The following is a 24192-nucleotide window of genomic DNA, read 5'->3' as shown; positions in this document are numbered from 1 at the left end:
TAATTTGATATTTATGTAAATATAAAAAAATAAAACAATTAAAATATATAATGAGACGCCCAAAAAACTCTTTAAAGCCAAGATTTTAAACCTAGAGTCAAGAGGCTTTTTTTTTTGTATTTTTTGTATAATTATTAAGTCAATTGAGAGAGGATTTGATATTTGGCTAAAAAAATATAGGCACAAGCAGGGCATCAAAAGACACATGCGGTGAATCCTAGCATTAGAAGCGCTACAACGTCTTATTTTATCTAGAACAGCTTGTGTAGGCATTGGTGGTTTGGTTTGTCGCTGGTTATTTTTTTTTCTCTGAAAATTACAGTAGTTTAGCCATCTTTCTTATTAGTATTGGAACTCCAATCTTTAAATATTATTTTGTTATATAAAAAACAAATTAAGCTCGTGGCAAAACAGGACACCAGCCTAGTAGGAGGTCTATTGAAGTTAGAAATGTGGAGCCTTATCCATCCTCCATCAGCTGGGCAAAAGAAATTTGTGTATGGTGGAGTTGTTTGGATCAAGTCAAATGAATGAAGTGGATCAGTCAGGCATGTTTTAGATCAATTTCTCAGTTCTATCCAAAAAGATTAATCATGACCCCTCACTCCATCCTGCCATACTTTCTTTAATCAAACACTTGAACTCCATTATCTTAAACAACGTTAGTTTGTCTCTCTATTCAATTCTTTCTGATCTCTCTCTCTCTATATGTATATATAATTGAAGAAACATCTGACGAAATTTGAAGAACACTATAAATAATATTTATCCTAAAAGTCAACATCAAAATAATCATTCATGAAATCTATCCTAAAAGTCGACATCAAAATACTATATTTTAAATACTTACCTTTTATCTTCAACATATTTTTCAACCTCTAAGAATATTGTTTAAGTTGAGCCATTCAAAATCAGGCTACAAAACTAGAACATTCTTCTTTCTTTAATATTTCCATCTTTAGGATGTGTTAAAGCAATTCTTTTTTGTATTTTGAGCTTTCATTCATGTTCTCCTTGCTGCTTAGCAATTGAAAACTAGCATTACATCCATAAGCTGAAAGTAATTGATCCAGCAAATACGTAACCTTGCTCTTTAAATAGCTCATTATGGAAGAACTGATTATTATTCTATGGCCTTGGGTCGGAAAATACCCGTTGTTTTGAATAGCTAGGAAATCAACCTTTGTTTTAGTTTGAGCTCCTCGGTGTTTATCCTCTGAAAATTCCCAGGTCAAGGAATTGGGGGGGCTGACCGCGGGTTCATAAAGACAACGATGGAACCCTTGATAAAAACCCCAATCGGAGAAGCATACTAATAAAATCTATCAGAAAATGATAAAAAGGGAAAACGACCTTTGTCCTCTTAATGTTTTACTCACAAAACCTGTTGATCGTCAAAATAAGTCTCTAAAGACCTCCATTAAGATAACTGCTCAAGTCTCAACTATAACCTTGTCACTCATAAGGATGCTAGATCATCAACAAAAGATAGTTGAAATATTACCTCATGAGATCTCTCTAAAATTGCAAGGAAAGCCTCCCAGTTTCTTCATCCCATCACGTTCCCATGTGCTTACTTTTCTTGCTTTCCTAAGCACAAAAGAAATGGACTTCTTAGTTCTCTTATTCCCTATCATCCGAGTCAAGTGCAGGTGCGCGTTTGAGAAAAGTATGTGCTGAGCAAACCTTCGCTACGTGCCTTTGTTCCTGGTTATGTCCACAGTTGTACATAATAATGGACGGAACTGTATAAGCAAGTGCTCTATGCTATATCCACTTTACAGTACTCATACATCAACATGTCTATTAACTATCGAAGAATGAACAACCCAATTCTATATAGTATATAGAGAAAGTCACGAGGATGATAGGTCTCTGATTAGATCTTAAAATGGGAACAAATTGCACCATTGATTTTAAACTTTTTTCCGGAAAAGATTGCATAAGTTACATGACTGATTTTGTTGTTTGGCCCTCAGAAGATTCTTATGCTAGAGTAGCTCTTTTGCCTTTTGTATCCCTCGACTGCAGACAAATAATTTGTTAGTACTGAGCTTCAATTGAAAGAACAGAAAATGAGAAGTGCACTAGATGGGACTCCAAGAGAGAGAGCGGAACCTGTGAAGCAACAGATCGCTTTGAATCCAAGAACTGGCTATAAATACCAAAGAGTCTTTGCTTCTCAGCTTCAGATATCGATGGTCTTGCTTTGGAAGTAGTGGTCTTTAAAAGATCATCAGTTATGACTGGCATTTTACCAGGGTCGCCCATGTCTGCACTGCTTAAATGTTCATGAACTGCTGCAAGCTGCGCATCGGAGAGAAGAGCTTGTAGGTCAGCACCGCTAAATCCTTCTGTCATACCAGCTATTGTTTCTATGTCAACATCATTGGCAAGAGGCAGCTGCATTGATTTTTAGATGGCAAAGTTTGAGAATACAGATATATGAAAATGGAGCACCTAAGTTGATGCCAAAAATCAAACAACATGAACATAAAAAATGAACCCTTGCAATTTTTATGTTGATTTCCAAACAGCAGTTGGTCTTTCTGGAAGCTTAGCGGCAAAGATTACACTTCTTTTTTTCCAAAAAGCAACATAATTTCTATTTCACCTTATACGGACACAAAAGCTACCACAAATACAGCATACTATTTGATCTACTATTGATCTCTTTCAAAAGAGTTTCTATTGCAATAAGATTAAGAGAAAGACCTCAATTTAGACCTCGTTGTTTTTTTCCACAAGTTAATGCACACCCCATGTTTATTTTTGGTCAGTTTCACATAATTTGGCCAAACTATGGGCCAATTCCCCCAGTCAGTAATGCCCGTTGGCTCCAGTTTAATAAAGGCATCATGTGGTCACTTAATTACATCATGTAGACAAAAGAAATATACAAAAAACTGAGAGAAATTAATTTATGCATAACAAAGCTAATTAAGAATCCAAAGAACTATTCTGATTAAACAAAACCAAGTCAATTAAAATTAAACAAACTCCACAACCTATCTCTTCCAATCCTACTCTACACCAATTCTCTTGATCATTATTTCTAAATTCTGGATTCTCAGATCACTTCCAAATTCTCCAAGCTTTAAGACAACAACAGCACCAATATATGAGACCCAAATCAAACTCTGCTGTTGGGTATAAAATCTTGAATATCAAAGTCCTGAAGCCTCTGTAGCTATTGTCAGCATCAACCAAACAGCATGAAAATCCATCAACAAGTTTCAAAGTTGTGGTGAAACCTCACCTCCATATGACCTCATTTGCATCTTCCTCACAACCCCAATCAGCTGCTCCGTATCCCCTCCTTTTCAACAGTACTTTTCAACCTCACCGTTTCTTACATGGCTGGGTTTTCATCTGAGCAGCTTTTTCTAATGTGTACTCAAGCATTGCTGTGATTTTGTTGCTGGTTTTTGTTCTACTCTTTGTTGTGGAAATGTATAATTTAGCTTTCTGCTAGCTTCTCTTTATCCTCTCATCTCACGGGTTGCACTCTTTGAGTTTGATGAAATGCTGATTTAAAAAACATTGATTTTGAAAGAACTTCACACGTTGTTGCCAGAGGAGTAGACAGCATTGTAATGGCAGTGGAGGTTAGATCATGGATAAGTCATGGGTAGCGGCAATAATATACAGAGACTTGAGTTGAAATGGATTTTAGATTATGACAGATGGTTGAGATTGTATTTAAAAATGGGTTTTAGCATTGAGTTTCAATAGCAAAAGATTGTGTGGATTATTGTTATGTACTGATGGAATGGAAAGTTGTGGTAATTGAAAGCTTTGGGAAGATCAGAATGGAAACTCTCAAAAATTTTAATTGAATGGAAGAGCACACCCTACCTTAGATGGAGTATCTTTAGAATTCATATCTATTTTTCTTGTTTGAACTCACATTTTATTTAATTCTATAAGAAAATAAGTTAGCCTGTCAAGCGAAACTCACGTCAACAATACCTAACGAGCACTTTCTTTTAATTGCAGTAAACTGGCCCATATTCGGGCCAAATTAAGTGAATTGACCAAAATAAAACACAATGTGCAAATTGACTTTTTGACACAAATGAAGTAATTCTCTAACATTAAAGGGGGCAATTCTTATAGTTTGTGTTAAGGGTCATTCTCATTTAAGTACGTAGAATTCAGGAGGAATCTAGAAAGCGAAAAGGACAAGATGGGGGGGGGCTAAGAGAGGTTGCAATTTTCATCGAGCTTTCGTAATTCTTTTTGCAATTGATACATTTTTTTTTCTTATCTAAAACAAAAAGTTTACAAATGGGCAGTATTACTCACCTTTCTAGAAAGAACTGCTAGGATTTCCTGCCTCTCCTGCCGAGATGGAAAATCACAGAAAAGAAGGCGATCTAACCGACCAGGTCTCAACAAGGCAGCATCAAGTAGATCTGGTCTACTGCTTCATCATTTGATAATGGGAAAACAGGAATAGTAGAAAGTTAGTCGTCAAAGAGTCATTAAAATCTAATTAACAAACCAGGGAACAAAAGGAACAAAAATTTCTCAAAATCAATGTTAATCATGGAGCTGTAAACATTTAATAACAAATTCCCACAAAATGCTAAAAATTAGAGCACTGGATATCCAGTCGACATGAGATGCTGAATGAAATACATGATTACAGTCAATTTTAGAACCAAATTTATGCAATTGAACAAGAATCCATTAGCAACACATCTATCTGGCATCGCCAATCATCAGTGGCAATCCTCCATTGAAATTAACAAATCTAGAACAATTTCTTTATATCCCTTATAATAATTCTATTATTTCATTAGCAGAAGTTAAAATTTTACAACATGTAATTTTATGGCACCCAATTCCTTTCACCTTCTCATTTGGACGAAAGGAAAATTTATGAAAATAGGAAGAGAAGAAAATACAATAAGGATGGGAAGACATTCTCTAATCAGCACAGGAAGCTAACACAAGTATTCAGCCAAAAAAAGGTATCCATCATTTGGTATCTGCTTTCTGAAATTGGAAATGCATTGGACTGCTACAAGCAAAACCATCCACTAAATTATATGCAATAGATTGCAAGTGCAGAAAATCTCTCTTGTTAGCACCAAGTAATTAATGTCTGGAGTGGAACCTGAACCAGAAATAAGTATTTACACCAGATTGAAACTAACCTTGTTGCAGCAAAAACAAAAACTCCAGTCAAAACTTCTACACCATCTAATTCAGTTAGAAACTGGGAGAAGGAAGAATTCACAAGTGAGAAAAATTGCTAAAGAAACCATATAAGATGGAAAAAACAAAATGAGAAACTAACTTGATTAACAACACGATCAGTTACTCCAGTATTGTCATGCCCTCGTTTTGGGGCAATGGAATCAAATTCATCAAAAAATAGAAGACATGGTGCTGCAGCTGCAGCTTTTGAGAAAATATCACGAACCTGTAGTGAAAGCAAGGTTGCCAGCAGTCAACATGCATTAAATTTTTACAAGGAGGAAACACAGGCATATTCCAATACAGGAACCTATTATGGTCTCAAGTTCACTTCTGGGTCATGAAATCACACAACCAAATGCAGACCACCATCAAAGCACATTATTGAATTCAACTAAAAGAAGGAAAGGAGTTCACACTCAATTGTAATAATGATATCTTATTTTAATCAATTTCAACATAATAAAATATTGCATCCACACAAGTTCCATAAACATATTTATGAATCTCCATGATATACCACATACTCTTTGATCAATTATGGCAAACAATGACCAGTGAATATTAATAATGAAATTATCAGTAAATTATGCAGTATTCTTCAGTTGAAGCCATACTGGAAATGTAAAGTGAGTGCAATACATAACTGATTGCTTACCACCTATGTAACAAACAATTGCAGACTATTCAACAAAGAATAAATGGTAGTGATGTGTCAGAGGATATAACAGGAAGACAAAATGTTTGGCAAGGAAAACGTTTGTGGTGTGAATTTGTTTTGACAAAAGGACATGGCTTACAAGCATCATTACACAGTGTGAAGCTAAAGTTTTTCAAAGCAACAATCTTCACAAAGCAGTATGCCAAAATGCATCAAGAATAAATTTTTGGGTAAGCATTGGACTTCAAGCAAGCAAAGAGTTTTCTTATCCATCCAATACACTCCAGGAACTCTTATATTGAACAACACCAATAAGCAAGGAAGAGAATTCCAAAACAATGCAGTGGCAAACCCTTTGAAATGTATGTGTATACATGGAAAGAAAAATAGATGAAAAAAAAAAGTTTCAAAAACTTCAATTCACTTGGAAGAAAGAAAATAAGATTATTGACCCAATACAAAGTGAATTCACAACCATTCCAATAATATTTTAGGAGCTTCCGTTCTGGCTTGACAAGGACAAAAACTACAGCACTGTGCTAGGGGATGTAGATATGAGGAAAATTATGCAATGGAAGTGTCAAAAGTTCTAGAATGGCTAATTTTAAAAAAAATATATTTTATTTTTCATTTCAAAATGGGAAGGAGGTTTAATTGCTCTCTTACAGCTTGTTCAGAAGCACCAATGTATTTGTTCAACAGCTCAGGTCCTTTCACTGATATGAATCGAAGAGAACAAGCGGCGGCGGCGGCACCAACAATATGAGTTTTGCCACAACCAGGAGGACCGTATAAGAGAACATTTGACCTTAAGCGTAAAGGAGATTGGACAAAGATGTTCGGGAACTTTGAAGGCAATTCAATCATCTGCATAGAATTAACAATAACAACTTCAAGCCTACCATAGAATGAGCATGGGAAAAGAAAAGGTAAATAAAGGCACAGACAAGTTTAGAGGGCAAACACTTGACAAAGCACCAGACAAATAAATGAATTACTGTTTCCTTGGATAGTCCAAAGGCTAGTGTTTTACACAATGTTTCAAATCCTTCAAAAACATTTGCGCTATCAGTAAAAAAATTATTGAAACAAAAGGAGCCTATTCAAAGCAGAAATCACCAGAGCAAGGAGCTTATACAGTATAGCAGAAAACCAGATGGAGTGTGTAACAAACCTAAGTACCATAGTCAACAAATTCAATGTAGAATCAGATGAGCCAAAACAGTTGACATAAAAAGGAATTGCTAAAGAGAAATGTCCTTTAGAAGGATAAGGAGTGTCATTAACACAAATGTATCTATTTTTGTTGCTTACACTGCCTTCAACTTGCATGAGAGACTGTAATCAAATTCAACTTTGCAAAAAAAACGAAGGATATATAAGAATGGAGTTTCTCAACTACAGATATGGCATAAATTGAAATACTATATACGGTAATCATCTATACCAGCCCTCTCCATGGCCTAGTTGTTAGTATTAATATGAGCATCATGTATCAAGTTCAAGGATTAAGGATAATGGGGAAGAGAAGTGTTTTGCTATTCAAATCCATTCAATGAACTCAATTTTCAGCAACACAGTGATTGAGATGTGGCAATCTCTAAAAACGCAATATCTAACAATAAGCACACAGGTTATCTAAGATTTGTGATGCAAATTTAAAAGCCCTGAAAGGTCAAAAAATTGGAAACACAACTTCTCATTGGTAAGATCCTATGTTCATAGGTCTTCCAACCCCAGTATTTCACCCATCATAAAATCAAGACTAAACACAACTTCTATGTAGGATGGGCCGAGAGGGTCATGATTCTTTTCACAGTTAACATAAGGTTTTCTTGTTATATTCATATTTTTCATATACTTCTTCATCATGCTTTCAATTTTATGACAACTATAATTTTGGCAACATTTCTAGTTTTAATTACGGTATTGTGGGTCATTCGGCACTCAAATTAATAGTATTCCCAAAAACTTTCCAGTTTTTCATTGGTCTGAAGTGTGAGCAAACTTGTATAGAAGACTGCATTTTTGCATATCAGGAATTGATAATAGCTAGAAAATAAATTCTATTTTGAGTGATACACCTTTACCAAGGCCATATGTCTATGCAGTATGCACCTTAAGGTGAGGAATAAAATGAGTATTTGAAACTACTGGGCAGTGAACTGTCTCATCAATCTAGAGAACTATTTAGCTCCAGAGCAACCAAAAAGATTTCCTATGATGACACAATTCCATTAGAAGTTCTTGCATTCCTCTTTATTTAATTAATCCACAGAGCCTAGAGGTGCTTTTTTCTTTTTTTCAAAGCCTCACTTTTTTTCTTACAACTAGCGTGATACTCATTTCACAATATTCAAACAGCCTACAACTTGAAGTTAAGATGAATGGGAAAGCAAATAATTGAAATGCTGACCTTCTGTTAGCAACAAATTAACAGTTAACACAACCTGCAAATGATATAGTCACTAATCTAAAATCATTTTTCATCATTAAACATGTTGAAAGCAAAAATCATACCTCTCTAATAGCATTCCTTATGTCACTAAGACCACCAACATCATCCCACCCAGAACGGCCACCTTCAGGGGCAGATTTAGTGATGTCACGCATAGAAACTGGAAGGAACTCGTGCATTGCCCGAGAGAAATCGTCCTTGATTAATGTGGGTATGTCATGCTTTTCAAAAGTAGAATGAGAAGGCAAAAATCGGCCAATGGCAGCATGTACAGTTCTATCTACCAATATTTCCTGATACATTGAACTGCTTCATATCAGAAATTACAATTCATGCATGTGCAACAAAAGCAGCTTCAAACACAGTTTTTCACTCCCAAGAATTTTGCTAACATAACCAATTTTAGAAGCATCACAACAGACTTAAGACAACAAATTTGAAGTTTAAATGCAATAATAGCTATGTGCCCTATGCAAGATTGATAAAATTATGTGTCCCACTTCATCATGGAGAAGGTGAGCATAAACAAGCTTGAATGGTGATGAACTGACAATGATGAAGAAACTTAACATGCAAGTTTCATTACAAGAATGATGGAAGGGTATATAATAAAATTAAATGTTAAGTGCCAAAAAACATGAAGCTCCAGAACTAAATTTTTTGAAATCTAGCTATTGCACAGGAGACAGCCAATAAATGAGGAGAGACCCAAATTCACATCAACCAACTTTAAGAACAGTATCAAACTGCCTTCTGAGTAGAGAATTCATGATCATGAGCCAATTCAATCCAAGAAGATTTGAGTATTTTGTTTTACTTATCACAATTGCTTGGTAGTTGAAGATGCTAGATGATGGCCTTGTTTCAGGAAAACCAAGCATATGAATATCTGTTGTGTTATGCCATCATCTTCTTTCCTATGACTTATAAATGAGCTTCAAATTGTTGTGAATGTTAGCACTTGATTCATGCTCTTTCATGAATTTTTGTTAATAAAAAAGGTATTCCTTCCTATGAATTGTTGATTTTTCCACTTCTAATGATTTACTGTCTTGCAAAATCATCATTTTAGATGATATATTTGCAAGGGAAAAAAAAACAGAAGAAGAAGAAAGTAAAGGAACAAAATGTTGATACATCCCAAATCCAGAATCACAACAAATACCAGATCATATGCATCATATCCATCACATTTGGAAGCCACATCAAGCAAAATGTCGTCAGAACACAGTAAGGAACGCCTCTGGATTTCATGCTTCAATATAGCCTCACGTTCTGAGGCAGCAGGAGCAGGCAGTTGCACATGGAAGTCAAACCTTCCTGAAAACATCCAAATACACAAAACCAGTATAAAAAAGACAAACTGAAGAGAAAGGGAAGTGTTAGTAACCTGAAACCTTTCACGGCATTCTTTCTAAGTGCAAAAAGTGACAGACCTGAAGAGCTCAATGACTGTGGAATATTCTCCAGAGTCTGCACAGAGGCTATAAAGGCAATCGGGCCAATTCCACATGTGCTCTTCCTTTTTTCCTGTACATTGCCATATTAAATCTTCATGTTCAGAATAGATCCATTTTGTGTTATTTGTCACATGAAACCAATGTTCCTCTACTAGTGTGGATGTCTTCCAATCAATCATAATTATGCATACATATGAAGGCACTGTCATTAGAAACGACCAATTGCACATTGTATGCAAAAGTAAAACAGAACACACATTTACAATGGCTTCAATATTATCAATTCAGGAAGAAGGGAAAGACCATGACTAATTTATTACCCCATATTCATCTATAAAATCTGAGAGAAATTTCGTCAGCGCAACAACCGATGTTGAAGGTTGTGATCCTTCAGAGTCAGAAGAGGATGACACAATGGTATCCAGATCATCAAAGATGACAAGGGAAGGTGCATGATCTAATGCTTCAGATATGGAAGCGGAAAGGGTTTGACGAATGGCCGAGGCTTTATCTAAGGTGAGTCCAGAGCAGCTTACAAAAACTCTGCATGCACAAAACTAAATTAGAGCAATACAAAAAGATATGTGTTTGTGTGTGCCACCCTTATGCCTTGTTATGATTAAATTTGTTCACAAGAATTAACACAGGCAAACATTTGATAGATTCAATTACCAGTTAAAGGGAAGAAAAAAATAGACAATTGCATATATGTGTTTTAAAAAAAAGAATTCCTCACATGTGAGCAAAGAGGTCTTCACGCTCTTCAAGGGATTTTGCAACAGCTCTTGCTAAAGTGGTTTTTCCAGAACCCTAAAAAGCAAACACATATCAATTTCTTGTATTAACTGATACATGACTCGTGGGATAATATGTTTGATTTGTACGATAAAGCAATGACAAAAAAATAGACAATTGAACATATAGACTTATCAACATGCCAGAATCCAGATACTTTTTAGAAATGAAGGATTTAGTTCCATTGGTGAACAGTCAAGGACTATGAACTTGATTACACTTTTGATTGTTTTATATTTTTAGATTTTTTGGGGAATTTCATACTTGAATAAATCATTAGAAACAAGGAGAGAAGGAAATAGAGATAAAAAAAAATTAAGGTCATCTTCCATTCTCTAGAAAAGAAAAGATCTGATGCGACTAAATTCTCATGACAAGAAGCAAAGTAGGATTTAGGATTATTAAGACAAAATTGGTTTTATTTGATTATCTCGCATTTTAAATTGTAATTAGGGAACTCCTTAATAACGTATTTCCAGTTTAGTGGCATGGACATGTTTTCCAGTGTATAATCAGAATCTAACTTGATTTGAAATTCTATTAGGTTCTTGATGCCGTTATAACATCTAATCATATGTTTTGGCATACCCTCTTTCAAGATTGGCTATTGACGTGAGATTTAACATTACATTTCTCTTTTCCTATTTCTGATGTTTTTCTTTTGGTCTTTTTCTCCCATTTACCTCTTCCCATGACATCTTCACTACCCTCAAATTCTTCATCTATCCACTGTCATTTGGTACATTAATAAAAACCTCTAAATGCAACTGAAGCTCAAAATCAAAACATGCCAAAAAGACTTCTTGATCCCAAAATAATATAGGGGCAATAATCATTTTTAGAGATTATGACACTTCTCACCAGTCACCATCCAAACATAGTACACCATGCAACATAAACAATAAAGTTTTTTCAGAGAAAGTCAATGTGCACCCGTTCATCTATTTGTGTTATTAATATAGGCAGAGACTAGTTGATGTCCAACATTTCCATCATTCAAATGATAACTGTTATAATTTCAAGCAGATAGAGGTATTGTCTTTTTTTATTTCATGGATGAAAACAATATTGTCGGTTCTCAGTATCTAAGTGATAGTTCAAAATGAGCGTATCTACACATCTTAAACCGGCAGCTTGCACATTTGATTCCCTTAGGCATAGGGTGACAAAAATTAACCATGTGATTTAAACATGTTCCCTGACATATGACACAAATAATCTGCATCTAACACCTATAACGAAGTTCATTCATCTTCAAGATGAAAATCTCCATCCAATTGAACCAAACGGACAATGTGGGATGATAAAACTATTGTGAGCAGTGCAGTCATGTTTGGTTTGACAGTGATAATGAGCATATTTTGTATATCACACATCAAATTATGATAACTTTACTAAAATCAAAGACATAAAACTCACATGAGGTCCATATATCAGAACGTGCCCAGGCAGAGGAAGATTGTATGTATTAAACCACGTGCTATAAGGAGGATATAACAACACCATCATTCCTGCATTGCAATAAAATTGTAATCAACTTAAACTATTTACAGGGAAAGGAGAAAATTCCTTTCACCTTGGTAGGGCATGTTATGCGTGTCAGTAGTAGGAAAATTAAGCACAACAAAAATTGAGAACTGCATGGGGTGCCAGCATGAGCACACAATGCAGTTTGGCATGACCATGTTATGGAAACAATATTGGAAAATCAATCCATAGATGTTTCATCAAGCTACTTTGTCACAATACAAAGATGCATGCAAACACAAAATAATCAAGCATCGTGATTAAAAAAAAAGACCAAGAGAGAAAACAGGAGAAAGCCACAACAAAACTTTAGATAGACTGTATACACGAATCCAGCTAGTAAAATAAACAATCACTAACAATCCAAACGTTTCTTCTACTTTTTGTTTTTGTTTTTCTTTTAGATCAAACAACAATTATAGAACACATGATTACAGGCTCTACGAAAATTCCAATTCACCAAAACCACAGAAAAGGTGCACCACATAAATATTTACTCAAACAGTCACTCTGTCAGGAACAGAAGAAGATCAAGGTGAAAGTGCAACTAGACAATTACTGACCCCAGTTCGACATGCTAAGAAAAGTTAATATCCATGTAGAAAGAAGGTATCCAGTATTGTGCACGGGAAACTGGCTTAAACATCCACCTTGAGATTCTTCCATGTCTTAACAAACATGACAGTAGTGATTGTCATTATTTCCTCATTATCATGTATATGTGTTCTGTTAGCATCTGGGCAACATATATAACAAAGGAATGTAGATCATTACACTCTATGCTCATGAACTACAAAATTCCACATGATAAAGGCTTCCCTGAGAACTTCAAGCACTGCAAATAGAAGCATAGAGAGAAAGTACCTACTGTTAATCACATCAGAAGCAGTTGTCCCCATCCAGCTCAAAGATGATGCATTTGAACTAAAGCCTGTAAAAGAGTTACTTTCCTTCAAAGAATAGAAGGACATAGGGCCACCTAGTTTCAGCCTTTCAAACAACCCTACTCCAAGATTATCCTTTTTTCTTTCATCGAAGGCAAGACTGTATGCATTCACCTTTATTCCGTGCACAGATTCCTCAGGAATACTCAGTACATACAAGAATTCAAGTTGCATTTCACCAGTCTTATTTCTGTTCTTTAGAGATCCATTTGAATAAGAAGATGCCTTTTCACTAGTCTTCCTATCAATCCCAAAGTCATATCCTTTCACTTCAAAGTGAAGTAAAGTTTCTTTACCTAAAATTAATGAATTAACTTCCACCCCAGAAGTTGAAGCAATAGCATCAAGCTGTGCACGATACCATGCTTGAAGAAGTCTTCTCAATCCCTTGTTATTATCAGGCAGATAACCAGTCTCTTCTTCCTGTTTAGAAGGAAAGTCTTGTGACAGAGCAGCAATAATTTTGTCATGGATTGACCAATCTACAGCATCCATATAGGTGTCCAAGCTAGTTTTTCTTGGTTTCTGAAGTTTATTGATGTCAATCAGTTCTAGACCAGGCTTCTCAACGGGCTTCTCTTGTCCAAGCATCTTAAAGTAACAGGGAGAAAGTGAAAGTGATGCAATGTCCTTCAAATCAGTAATGCATCCCTTTAAATAAATCCCTGAAAACAGAAGAATATTCTAAATTCAAAACCGCACAGTATGGCATCAAAAAATCAATTGTGGAGTCATAATTGTTAAGAGAGGAACAAAATCCTTATTGAAGCATTTTAAAGCTAATAATGAAGGTTCACATAAAAGCAAATAAAACAGTATAAAGGAACATAGATATGATCAATATGTGCTCAGAATAATTAACATACATGAGTGCAGCCCTGCTCTCAAATACAAACGAAGGGATCGAGCTATCATTACATGTCCTTTAGCCACTGAATCAGAAAACAAAAGGCGGACAATTGCTTGACGAAATTCTTTCTTGTCAGTTAAAGTTCCATTGTTAGCTTCCTTGGGAGAGGCACTTTTCACTCTCAATGCATCGCTATCAGGAGTCTTTACACCATCTTTTGATGACAATCTTGGAACAAGTGTGACCAACTGCAGAGAATCTAAAGAAAACTTTTGAGCAGTTTCAGGATGCATATAAGCAACACAAGTGAGTGCGGTGGCCAGCTCAACACCTTTGACATCACAATTGTGAAACAATCTTCTGTCTAAATCTTGAAGACGCAACAGGGCCTTTGCCATATTACTTTCTTTATTAGAAGACTGCACAGTGGCATCTTGTTTATTAACAACCTTTTTGCGTCTTTTTGGAGCAACTGCAACTTCAGCTCCTGGAACAAGTTGAACTGAAAACAATCTCATAGGTCAGGATTAACACTGGTAGTCCATGACAGACCTTAATTTAACATAACTGTCCACACAACAACCAATGATATCAAAAACCAAAGCATATAAAAAAGAAAAGGAATATTATGTAACAAAATATTTAGGCACAGACTTGCAACGAGTATAAAAGGAGATTTCTTTGATACAGGTGTGAATTCCAACATTGGATGCTGAGCTCAATTAAGGATCATATGACAGCATAGCATGAGAAAAATCAATGCATCCATTATATAAAGTTGCCAAAAGCAGCAGAATTTCAGCAGCTTGCCTCCACAGTAACAAGGTAGAATAGAAGACACATAAAAGTGGAAGAAAAATGCTAATATGTTACATGGTGAATGAAGTTCTTCCCAACCTCCTGCAAAAATTTTAGCCATGTACTGCAGATGATAAGGATGCTGAAATGATGTGACCGAATTGAATGTCCTTAATTGAAATTTTCTAAAAAAGATGTTAGATATGGATAAAACAGGCATCCACTAAAAAAGTTGATTATGTCAATTTGACCCTGGGAGTAGTTATGGGTTAGAATCATTATTAAGTGTCCATCAAAGCTTTTGGAAAGTGCTTTGTATTTATACATGTTCTTATACCAGGTCAGAGAATGTCTTATACTGCTTGTTGTCTCTTTTTACACGGTAAAATCTATCAAATTTAGGGAGGGGGGGGGGGTAGCAGACAGGAAAAATGTAAATTATATACACTTGTTTCATTATATTAACCGAAACTCTAATATGAAAATACATAATTAAGACCATAACAAATGTACCTTCAAGGTATTATGAATTCTATAATTTGGAAACAAGTTAACTTGTGTTGTGTGTGGGAAATCTAGAATATATCCAAACATACTCCCACACAAACAAACTTGACATTGAAATCAAACCAGATTTTTCTTTTAAATATCACTTTCTTAAAACGTAAATTATATACACTTGTTTCATTATATTAACCAAAACTCTAATATGAAAATACATAATTAAGACCATAACAAATGTGCCTTCAAGGTATTATGAATCCTATAATTTGGAAACAAGTTAACCTGTGTTGTGTGTGGGAAATCTAAAATATATCCAAACATACTCCCACACAAACAAACTTGACATTGAATTCAAACCAGATTTTTCTTTTAAATATCATTTTCTTAGACTCCTGATACACCTTATCTCATAAATCTAATGGCCCTTTAAACCTTTAAAAAATAGACAAATTCTACACCAAAATTACCTTGAGGTCAGAATACAAATGCAATCCCGAACAAACTGCATAGATTCACAATATACCATAACAATATTGAGCAGATGCAGAATACAACTTAACAAAAGGGGAACAAGTAGCAATTCTTCGGTAAGCAATGTGTTACAGTTAAATTTATCAAGATCACAAGTCACAGTTTGGTAATAGGACGTGGTAAGACCTCAACTTTTGTACTTCAATAGCTTCATGTGAATCATTATTAGAGTTCAATAAAATCGTTTTTTTTTAATGTACATCCAAAAGCACAGCATCATTTCAAGAATTGATAAATCAGTGTTTAATTCCAGAACTAAATTATACAAAATAAGAAATTGATAACAACAAAAATGCAATTCCTTAAACCACATAACTAGAAAGCACAACTCACATAAAAAAAAAAAAAAAAAACAAGGCTGGTAATCACTAAACCAATTTCATCAAGCTACTATAATTTGAGTGGAAAGTTGCAGACATAATCTTACCCACCGCTCTCTTGGGGGATGTTGAAACCACAAGGAATGTAATGACAGCGCCGCCATGTAACCACAAAGGAAATCTCATTCCTTCATTGACAATCCTCACCTGCAAGCAGATATGATTTCTCAAATGGGAGAAAAGAAAAAGAAAAGAAAAGAAATAGCGCAAGAAATACCTGCTTTAATATGGAAGCCTCGGCTTGTTCAGCGTTAAGTTCTAAAACTTCCCAATCATCCTCACTATGAGGTTCAATGGTTACTAAAGTCGCGTTGACAACATTAGAAACAGCCCTGACTTGAACACTAATATGATCAGGCAATGAAATGCACTCTGCAAATTGTTGCGCAACCTTCACCCCACAGATAACAAAAATAAAAAGCAATTAATCCTTGAAATTTGCAGCAATTAGATTAACTACCGCTCCAGTTTAAAAAAATTAAAATGAATCAGATGTAAATTGAGGTACCTCGATGGAGGAAGAGGAGGAGGTAGCACCGGACCAAGCGACGGTCCAGTGACGGTTGGCGGAAGGAGAACGTAGTTCAAGAGTGAGAAGTGGAGGGAGAGGAGCAGGGCGGCGAGTGGATTCAAGGATTTGGATTAGGTTGAAAGGAAGAGAGACAAAGCAATTCTCTATACCGCCCACGTGCTTCACTTGGAATTCCATTTTTCGATAACTCAAGGAGGAATGGATGGAGAAAGAGAGCTATGGAATGGTGTTTTGTTTTAAGTTAATTAGAGTAGAGCTGGAAGAAGATATATATATATATATATATATATATATATAGAGAGAGAGAGAGAGAGAGAGAGGAGGAGGTGGTTAATGAGCTGACTGTTTTTTTTTTTTTTTTTGGCGCTTCTCGATGCTTTGCTTCTTTCTTTTTTTCTACTGACTTTGAGTTTGGAACGACTTGTGAACAAGAGGAAAAGATGGCTCTCACAACTGACGCTTGATACTGGTAGAACTGCCTCAGTTGTGACCTCTTCGAGAACTGCCGTCTTTTCTCTTCTTTTTTTAATTTCATGACTTCCAACAAGCTCCGGTGAAAAAATAAATGTTATTTTTTAAATCAAATTAATATTTATTTAATATTTTTTATTGTTTTGATGTTATAGAAATAAAAAAATATATTATTTTAATATTTTAAAAAATAATATCAAGTGATTAAAATTGTTATAATAATGATATTTCATGTTATTTTTCTTAGAAATATATTAAAATAATTTTTTTTTTTAAAAAAAAAATTATTTTTAACATTAAAGCAATTCAAAATCATAAAAATAATTCATTTCCACTCACCTCTAAAAAATCAACCGGTTTTACACGCCTTCTCCCTTCTTTTTATCCCCACTCAAGACTCCCCTTGTCTACCATTAAAGTGTTGTTCGTGATGGATAACAGAGTTTTATAACCCTTAAAATAGTTATTGGTACTTACTCACTTCAAGAAATACAAAGAAATAAAAGAAAAATCACATTCCTATTAAAAATGAAAAAAATATAGATTTTAAAATAATTTTTTCAATTCTCTCCATATTTGAGATTCACGGTTTTGCAGTTCAAATCATCACAGGACTGCTAGTAAGTACTTCAATAACATTTCATGACTGCTTTGATTCAGTGGTGGTGGATGCATCCAGCTCATAGGCGCGAAGATTGCCAGACTCCACAGGCTAATCCCATTTTGCAATCAGACATTGACTGCATTCTCACAGAAAAATAAAAATAATAAATAAAATAAACATTGATTGAAATATTTTGCTCGAGTTGCTAAGCTAAAGATGTGTCTGCGAAGATTATACATCAACCCCAATACAGAGGCTATCAATTCACCAAGCTACTACCCTGCAAATATTTCAACAATCCTTCCATTTATATGAACGCCATTTCTCCCTTATATCACTGGGGATCTTGGCGAGCCACGTCATGAGACATTTGTATCCACGTCATGCTTCCCAAGAAGCAAATTATACCAGTCAATAATGCAAAAGCTCCAGCACGTACTATAAAATTTATGAGAATTTCGTGATTTTAATCCACATTAAACTTTCCAAATAAAATAAGATTACATACACACACACACACACACATAAATAAAAAAGGCTCCAATGGTTCCATCTATATCACGACATGGTTATTTATAGCCATGTGAGTGGGCATTGCATTTTAGATTTTACAAAAAATTGAAAGTTGATAATTCTCAAGATTTTGAATATCTATTGAGCTGCTTCCAAAGTTTACATCACACGGGCTGCAAAATCATGCTTTCAACATCCCCATTAACGCCACAACACAACGCCAACATAGTAAAACCATAAATAGAAACTTGACTCCAGAAAACGGAAGTTGAAGAGGTAATAGCATTACTAATCAACTTACAGAAACGCCATATCAAAGGAACCACCGGAGGCAAGGCATGATTTCCTTTGACCACCGCTACATCCATCTTCAATGAATCCTTGTTTGTCATGCAAACAAACATGAACTTGAATAAGTAATGGCTTTACTAATCAACTTTCAGACATGCCATATTAAAGGAATTACCAGAGGCAATGACGGGCATGATTTCCCTTAACCATGACAACATCCATCTACATTGAATACTTGTTCGTCATACAAATGAACATGGACAAAGCATGTCAGGACATATTATGAATGTTGCTACTAGCTAATACCCCAACCTCCATCAGAGGATGCATAAAATCAACAGCAACTTATAATAATTTGTTGAGTCATAGAATTCTAGAGCAATGTGACACAATGAAGCATCGCTTCATTTATAAAGCAAGCACAGAATGCATATTCCTGACCTATGATTTGTTTCAAGTTAAGAAATGTCGTCAACGCGCCACATCATAGGCAATTGGCGAGGAAATGCCACATCAAACAGCTTCATTTATATTGTGTGTTAAACTTTGCACTTGAAGGACTTTCTAAGAAATTACGATCCTTTCAGAACGATTCTGTTCTGGTAAGTGAGTTCTTTCACCCATTAAAACAAGACTATTAAGTCATTTAAAAGATTTAATCATCCTGAAACATTAAATTTCAATAACACTAAAAAATTTCAATAAAATCACTCTCCCACAACAATCTGCATAATATTTTCACCTAATTATCAATCAAGGCCACTTATGTTCGAACAACCATAAATGACCACATTAACAAAATCAATTTGTTGGTATTAGATATTTTCTTCAACAGAAGAACACCTGAAATCCAAAACATCTGTGAACACACAAACAGCCTCGTATAGATCACTGCATTTATTAAGGAGGAAAGGACTTTCACTTACCCTTGGACCTTGACCACCTGAAATTTGGTAGAATTAACTGATCAAAGTTGACCTTATATTTTCAAATTTCAATCAAAAAAACCCATTTAGAGAGGAGAAAACAGAATTATGAAAAAGATGGCTAGATATGATCAAGCATTAAAAAGTTAATCAAAAACTCACACCCATGGCCAAGTCAGCCAGACATGAGCCAGTCAGGAATCAGGTGTAGATATTGCCCCATAGCCTACCAAGCATGGCAGTAAACTTTATGCATCATCATCTTGAGACTTTTAGAAACAAGGAATGCAACCCCTCAATATTGGCCATGAGCCGTTCCGACATGGCATCAGCATATTAGTCAACTCAAAATCCATGTGCTGCTGGAAAATACATGGATGTGAATGATCTTTCAGAAAAGTTGTAGAGAAAATATACATTCACAACGCAAAAGACAAAAAAATCTTCTTCCCACACGTTCAGACAATGACAGATTTTTGTACCATGTGTTCTATAATTGAATAACCCACTCAAAATTACCCTGTTCAAGAACAAAAGGTCTTAGTTTACTTCTAATAAAACTCTAGTCAATTTCAAGTTCGTTGTTGCCTAGAAAATTGAAAAAGATCAAATATAAACAATTCCTTGAGTGACTGTTCTGGTTCAGAGAACTGGATACAAAAAAAAAAAAGGAAGGGGAGGGAGGCATTGCAAAATAACCAGAAAAGATATACATGTCGAGCAGCTACACATCTTATCCATGGACTCTACAACGCATTGTCAAAGAAAAGTTACAGTATAATGGTGACAGACAAAATCCTAAAATCACCTACTAACAATCCTACTATTAACAGATGTCAAATTTCTTAACACCATCAAGTGTTCATCATCTGAAATGTGGAGCTCATCGCGTAGGCTTGTCAAATTTTCTTCATCTTCCCAACTCAAAGGCCCTGCACTATACAATGCCTCAACAGTAGAACAATAGGCATGTAATTTTGACCTATGCACTTCAACTCCAAATTTCTCATCATAGGATGGGGAATCTTTTATCTCATATTCTGATCCATTTGATGATTCAGCATCACTATGCAAATCCTCTAAATTTTTATCACATAGGTTTGGACAGGGCAGATTGTGACCATAGCTGCCTACAGCACTACAACTACCAACGGAGGACATACAACTATCAGTGTCAACAGATATTGAGGATTCTACAAGACTACCATCATTATTCCTACCTACATCCATTTTAGAGAGCTCAACTTTTCCAACATGAAAGGAAGAGTGCACATAATTCTCACCCAATACTTCATTTGGATAAAAAAGCGTGTCTACCTTATCAAAAGTAGGAGATGGATAAGCTGAACAAATTTGTTCATGACTACCATTTTTTTCAATCAGTCTCTTCTTTTGAGCAGTAACTGGATATGTTTCAAGATCACTGCCAAATGTTGACCTTCTCTTCAATGTTCTAGAGGAAACCGTAGGGCACCTTCGCACTTCAAAATTTTTCTCCACTGGAAAGCAATCATCGTCGGCAGACAGGTGTGTCCCTGTATCCGGTAGTCCTTTTCCCATAGGCACAACATAATTCTCCAAACCCTGTTGCAAAATGCCACACATATAAATAATGATTAGGAATTGTAAAACAATAAGAACTCACTAACATAATTACACATAGCATCAATTTGTGACACTTGGAACACAAAATTCATGTAAATTAAGCAGATTAAACTCCAAAAAAAGAGAATATCAAATTCAGTCATATAGCAACTTGATCATGAGCTACAACAATTTAATTACTTCCAAGATGAGGAAAATTGGCTGGCAATTTAAGTGCAGTTCACAATCATACATATTTAGTGATCAAAAGGACCTAATCAAGCATTGAAGACTTCATGTTTTAGGGTGCATAGAAGGATAAATGGAGGTAATGAATTAAAAAAAAAAAAAAAAAGGAATAATCCAGCTATTAATCCATATAAACAGGGTCCTAAGAAAGATGATTAGGGCACAGTCTTGACGCTAGCAAATTTTGCTCGAGGCAACTGCTCTCAGGTCTCCAATTCAAGAACCATACTTGTGCACTTAAAATTGTACTGGATAATCAAAAGGAAAGCAAAACATAACAAAGCAAATGCAGATTGAATATTACCTTCCTCATGACAATCCATTTGCCATCTTGCCAGCACTGTCGAACTCTTAAATGAGATTTATGGACAATGAATTCTCCACACAATCCAAGTAACCTAACAAAAAAGCTTTTATCACCCATAACTTCCATTACTATTGCTGTCTTCCAAGCAGAATTGTGGAACACTTCAACAAGATCCCCAGGGACCCAATGATCATCCCCCGCCATCGGTGGCGAACAAGGCCTAATTGCCTTCCTAGGCACCCTCTCCACAACTGCCTCTGCATCATTATTCATTGGAAACCAGCCATACTTCACACTGTACGTGTGCCCATTCCCAGAGATTATTTCGGCACAAAGCCAAGATCCCGTTGCAACCTCCGTTTTGCTTAATACCTCCACTTTCATACCTGCCTTGAATCTCATGATGGCTAAATTAAAATACCGACAAGATTCTACCAACCTGCCGTATCAAAAATTCAATTCAACAAATCAGTAATTTCACAGAAACAGAAAGATCATACAAATCACGTTATCAACTACAACAAGAGAAAAAATATTATAAAAAAAATTACACAGAAAAGAACCATGAAATTATAACTCTGCATATAAAATCAGCCATCACAGAAGAGGTAATAAAATTAACCGGAAAATAATAGTAAACAAAAAAATTGCAAAAAAAACCTAAAAAATCTTATCAACGTGTAAGTGATAAGAAGATTGTGAAAAGATAGAATTGATTAACAAACCATCTATTCATTCAAGCTTAGTGACCAGAAAACCCTAAATTAAGATGTGTATTTGAAAATTAACTATCGATAAATTGTTTCTCTTCAACATCAATTAATAAATAAAACCATATAAAATAACCGAATATCAAAATCAATAAGAGCAAAACAATGATGTATAAAGCACCAAAAATCACTGAATCAAACGCGGATTATATTTTTTTACTAACCTTTTTCGCAGAGTTTGTTTTCTTCTGCTTTCGGATTTCTTTCTTTCTTAAAACAAAAGGAGATAGAGAAACTGAGATTTTGTTTGTTGTTTGTGTTTGTGTTTGTATTTGAATGGTGAAGCCGAATGATTAGGGTTTTCAAAATTCTTATTTAACTTAAAAGTTATATAATCAGACGGCTATTAAGCGTCACTTGATGACTAAGAAAGCGGGATCTAGCGCGGAGATGTAGGGTGTCTGTGCCAATGAGGTTGCTACACGTAAATCTTCCTTTTATATATAACTTCTTTTTTTTAACAAAAGGAGCTCCTGTTATAAAACTTCCAAATTGGCCCGTTTCTTAAAATATATATATATATATATATATATATATATATATATATATATATATCATAATGTACATTAAGTTCTTGCTGAACTAAAGAGTTGTTTGACAGCGCCATTGAACTAAAGGTTTCTTGTGATTTTGAGGCTTATGAGGCAAGTATTTCGGTAGGATTCAATTTTCCATCAATTATTATTCCACCAATTTTGGCTACTTTGGTAATTATCAATAACCAATCCACCGACTTTAGCTGAAAGGCCAACTCATGTTTGGCATAACCATCTAATAGGTGATAAGTAATAAAAATTTAGGATTTTTCATGTTCAAATCATTTAATTGCTAATATTAATAATAACTGAAAGCTTTTCTAGTAGTTAATTTTAAAATATGTGAGAATTAATATATATATATATATATATATATATATATATATATATATATATAAAAGCTAGTACAGACTCCCGCTTGATTAAAAGAAATAATCAATTTGCAGTCCAAATATGAGCGCTTTAAAAAAAAAAAAAAAAAAAAAAAAACAGATTCTTGTTGTTGGACCAAGCTTGGTCAAACAAGAACATCGGTACGGCATCACTTGTTGGTGGCTTGTCAGTTAAGACCAAATCAATGGCGACTTTGGAAATGTTTATTATTATAATAAAAACTAGTGATTTTAAAAAATATTTTTTTTTATTTAAAAATTATTAAAATAATATTTTTTTAATAAAATTCATTATATATTATGTACATTAAAAAAAATAATTTTTTCAAGAGCATGGTGCACCAATAAAAAAAAACCACATAAATTTATTGATTTGATAATTTTAATTTATTGAACAAATTTCTAAATCCAGCCAAGAGTAAAATATCCATAATATCACAATCAAGTAATATTTTTACCCGTTTTGTACGTGAAAATTAAGTTTGTATTTTGAATATAATAAAAACTACATTAATCTTGCAATTGAGAAATTGCTAGTATTTTATGTTTTAATACCAGACTAAATAAAGTTTAAATTAACATGGGTTTTTATTAAAATTGAGTTCAAGAGGTTTTTTATAAAATAATAATAGATTTAGGGCTGACTCAAATAATGGAAGGATTAAAACAAAAAATAAAAAAGATTCTTGAATATTCATGCGAGTGGGGGAGAAAAGAAATGTATATTTAGACCCGTTTATTTGCTGGAAAATAGTTTTCTTTTGAAAACTAAATTTCAGAAAAGTGAATTATTTTCTGATATTTGATAGTGTAATGAAAAATAAGTAGGAAAATACTTTTTAGTATTTGGTTATGTCATGAAAAATAAGCTGAAAAATAACTTATTAATATTTTATTTTTC

The 24192-nt window shown here is 34.5% G+C and overlaps 2 protein-coding genes across 18 annotated transcripts; both read right to left on the bottom strand.

Annotated features, from left to right (window-relative positions):
* Window positions 1-1333: 1333 nt before the first annotated feature.
* LOC118034813 (peroxisomal ATPase PEX1) lies at window positions 1334-17257 on the bottom strand. Of its 3 annotated transcripts, XR_004685081.2 has the most exons (18): window positions 16625-17257; window positions 16334-16507; window positions 16164-16263; window positions 13920-14405; window positions 12978-13718; window positions 12002-12093; window positions 10524-10597; window positions 10108-10330; window positions 9764-9857; window positions 9493-9647; window positions 8390-8620; window positions 6536-6736; window positions 5309-5434; window positions 5166-5227; window positions 4309-4426; window positions 2119-2403; window positions 1687-2025; window positions 1334-1590 (listed from the first exon to the last, which is right to left on the bottom strand). XR_004685081.2 is itself a non-coding variant. In XM_035040227.2 (17 exons), exons 1-17 carry the CDS (start codon window positions 16823-16825, stop codon window positions 1987-1989), a joined length of 3402 nt encoding a protein of 1133 aa, XP_034896118.1. In that variant the 5' UTR covers window positions 16826-17257; the 3' UTR covers window positions 1334-1986. The 3 variants fall into 3 exon arrangements, 2 of the variants coding, with proteins under 2 accessions (XP_034896118.1, XP_034896119.1); XM_035040227.2 differs by having other exon boundaries at window positions 1334-2025; XM_035040228.2 differs by lacking the exon at window positions 16625-17257 and having other exon boundaries at window positions 1334-2025; window positions 16168-16263; window positions 16334-16351.
* A 621-nt stretch (window positions 17258-17878) lies between these two features.
* Window positions 17879-22684, bottom strand: LOC118034815 (protein AGENET DOMAIN (AGD)-CONTAINING P1). 15 transcript variants are annotated; one of them, XR_004685087.2, is made up of 5 exons: window positions 22528-22684; window positions 21591-22032; window positions 18703-21037; window positions 18538-18616; window positions 17879-18161 (listed from the first exon to the last, which is right to left on the bottom strand). XR_004685087.2 is itself a non-coding variant. In XM_035040231.2 (4 exons), the coding sequence occupies exons 2-4, from the start codon at window positions 21993-21995 to the stop codon at window positions 19726-19728; spliced, it is 762 nt and encodes a 253-aa protein (XP_034896122.1). In that variant the 5' UTR covers window positions 21996-22032; window positions 22528-22684; the 3' UTR covers window positions 18254-19725. The 15 variants fall into 15 exon arrangements, 2 of the variants coding, with proteins under 2 accessions (XP_034896122.1, XP_034896120.1); XR_012171334.1 differs by having other exon boundaries at window positions 19454-21037; XR_012171336.1 differs by having other exon boundaries at window positions 19616-21037.
* Between the last annotated feature and the right edge of the window lie 1508 nt (window positions 22685-24192).

This window comes from Populus alba, chromosome 1, assembly GCF_005239225.2.
Source record: "Populus alba chromosome 1, ASM523922v2, whole genome shotgun sequence".
Lineage (NCBI taxonomy): Eukaryota > Viridiplantae > Streptophyta > Magnoliopsida > Malpighiales > Salicaceae > Populus > Populus alba.
This window is presented reverse-complemented; position numbering and strand designations above follow the sequence as displayed.

Bases quoted from the DNA above. Each gene is read 5' to 3' on its own strand.
- LOC118034813 (XM_035040227.2), bottom strand. From the start codon at position 16,825: ATGGAATTCCAAGTGAAGCACGTGGGCGGTATAGAGAATTGCTTTGTC. The intron at 9,648-9,763 runs GTCTGTCACTTT...GGATGTTTTCAG, and splicing joins ACAGTCATTGAGCTCTTCAG to GAAGGTTTGACTTCCATGTG. The intron at 6,737-8,389 runs GTATGATTTTTG...AATTCTATGCAG, and splicing joins TAAGGAATGCTATTAGAGAG to ATGATTGAATTGCCTTCAAA.
- LOC118034815 (XM_035040229.2), bottom strand. From the start codon at position 21,995: ATGAGATTCAAGGCAGGTATGAAAGTGGAGGTATTAAGCAAAACGGAG. The intron at 21,038-21,590 runs GTAATATTCAAT...ATTTTGCAACAG, and splicing joins AATGGATTGTCATGAGGAAG to GGTTTGGAGAATTATGTTGT.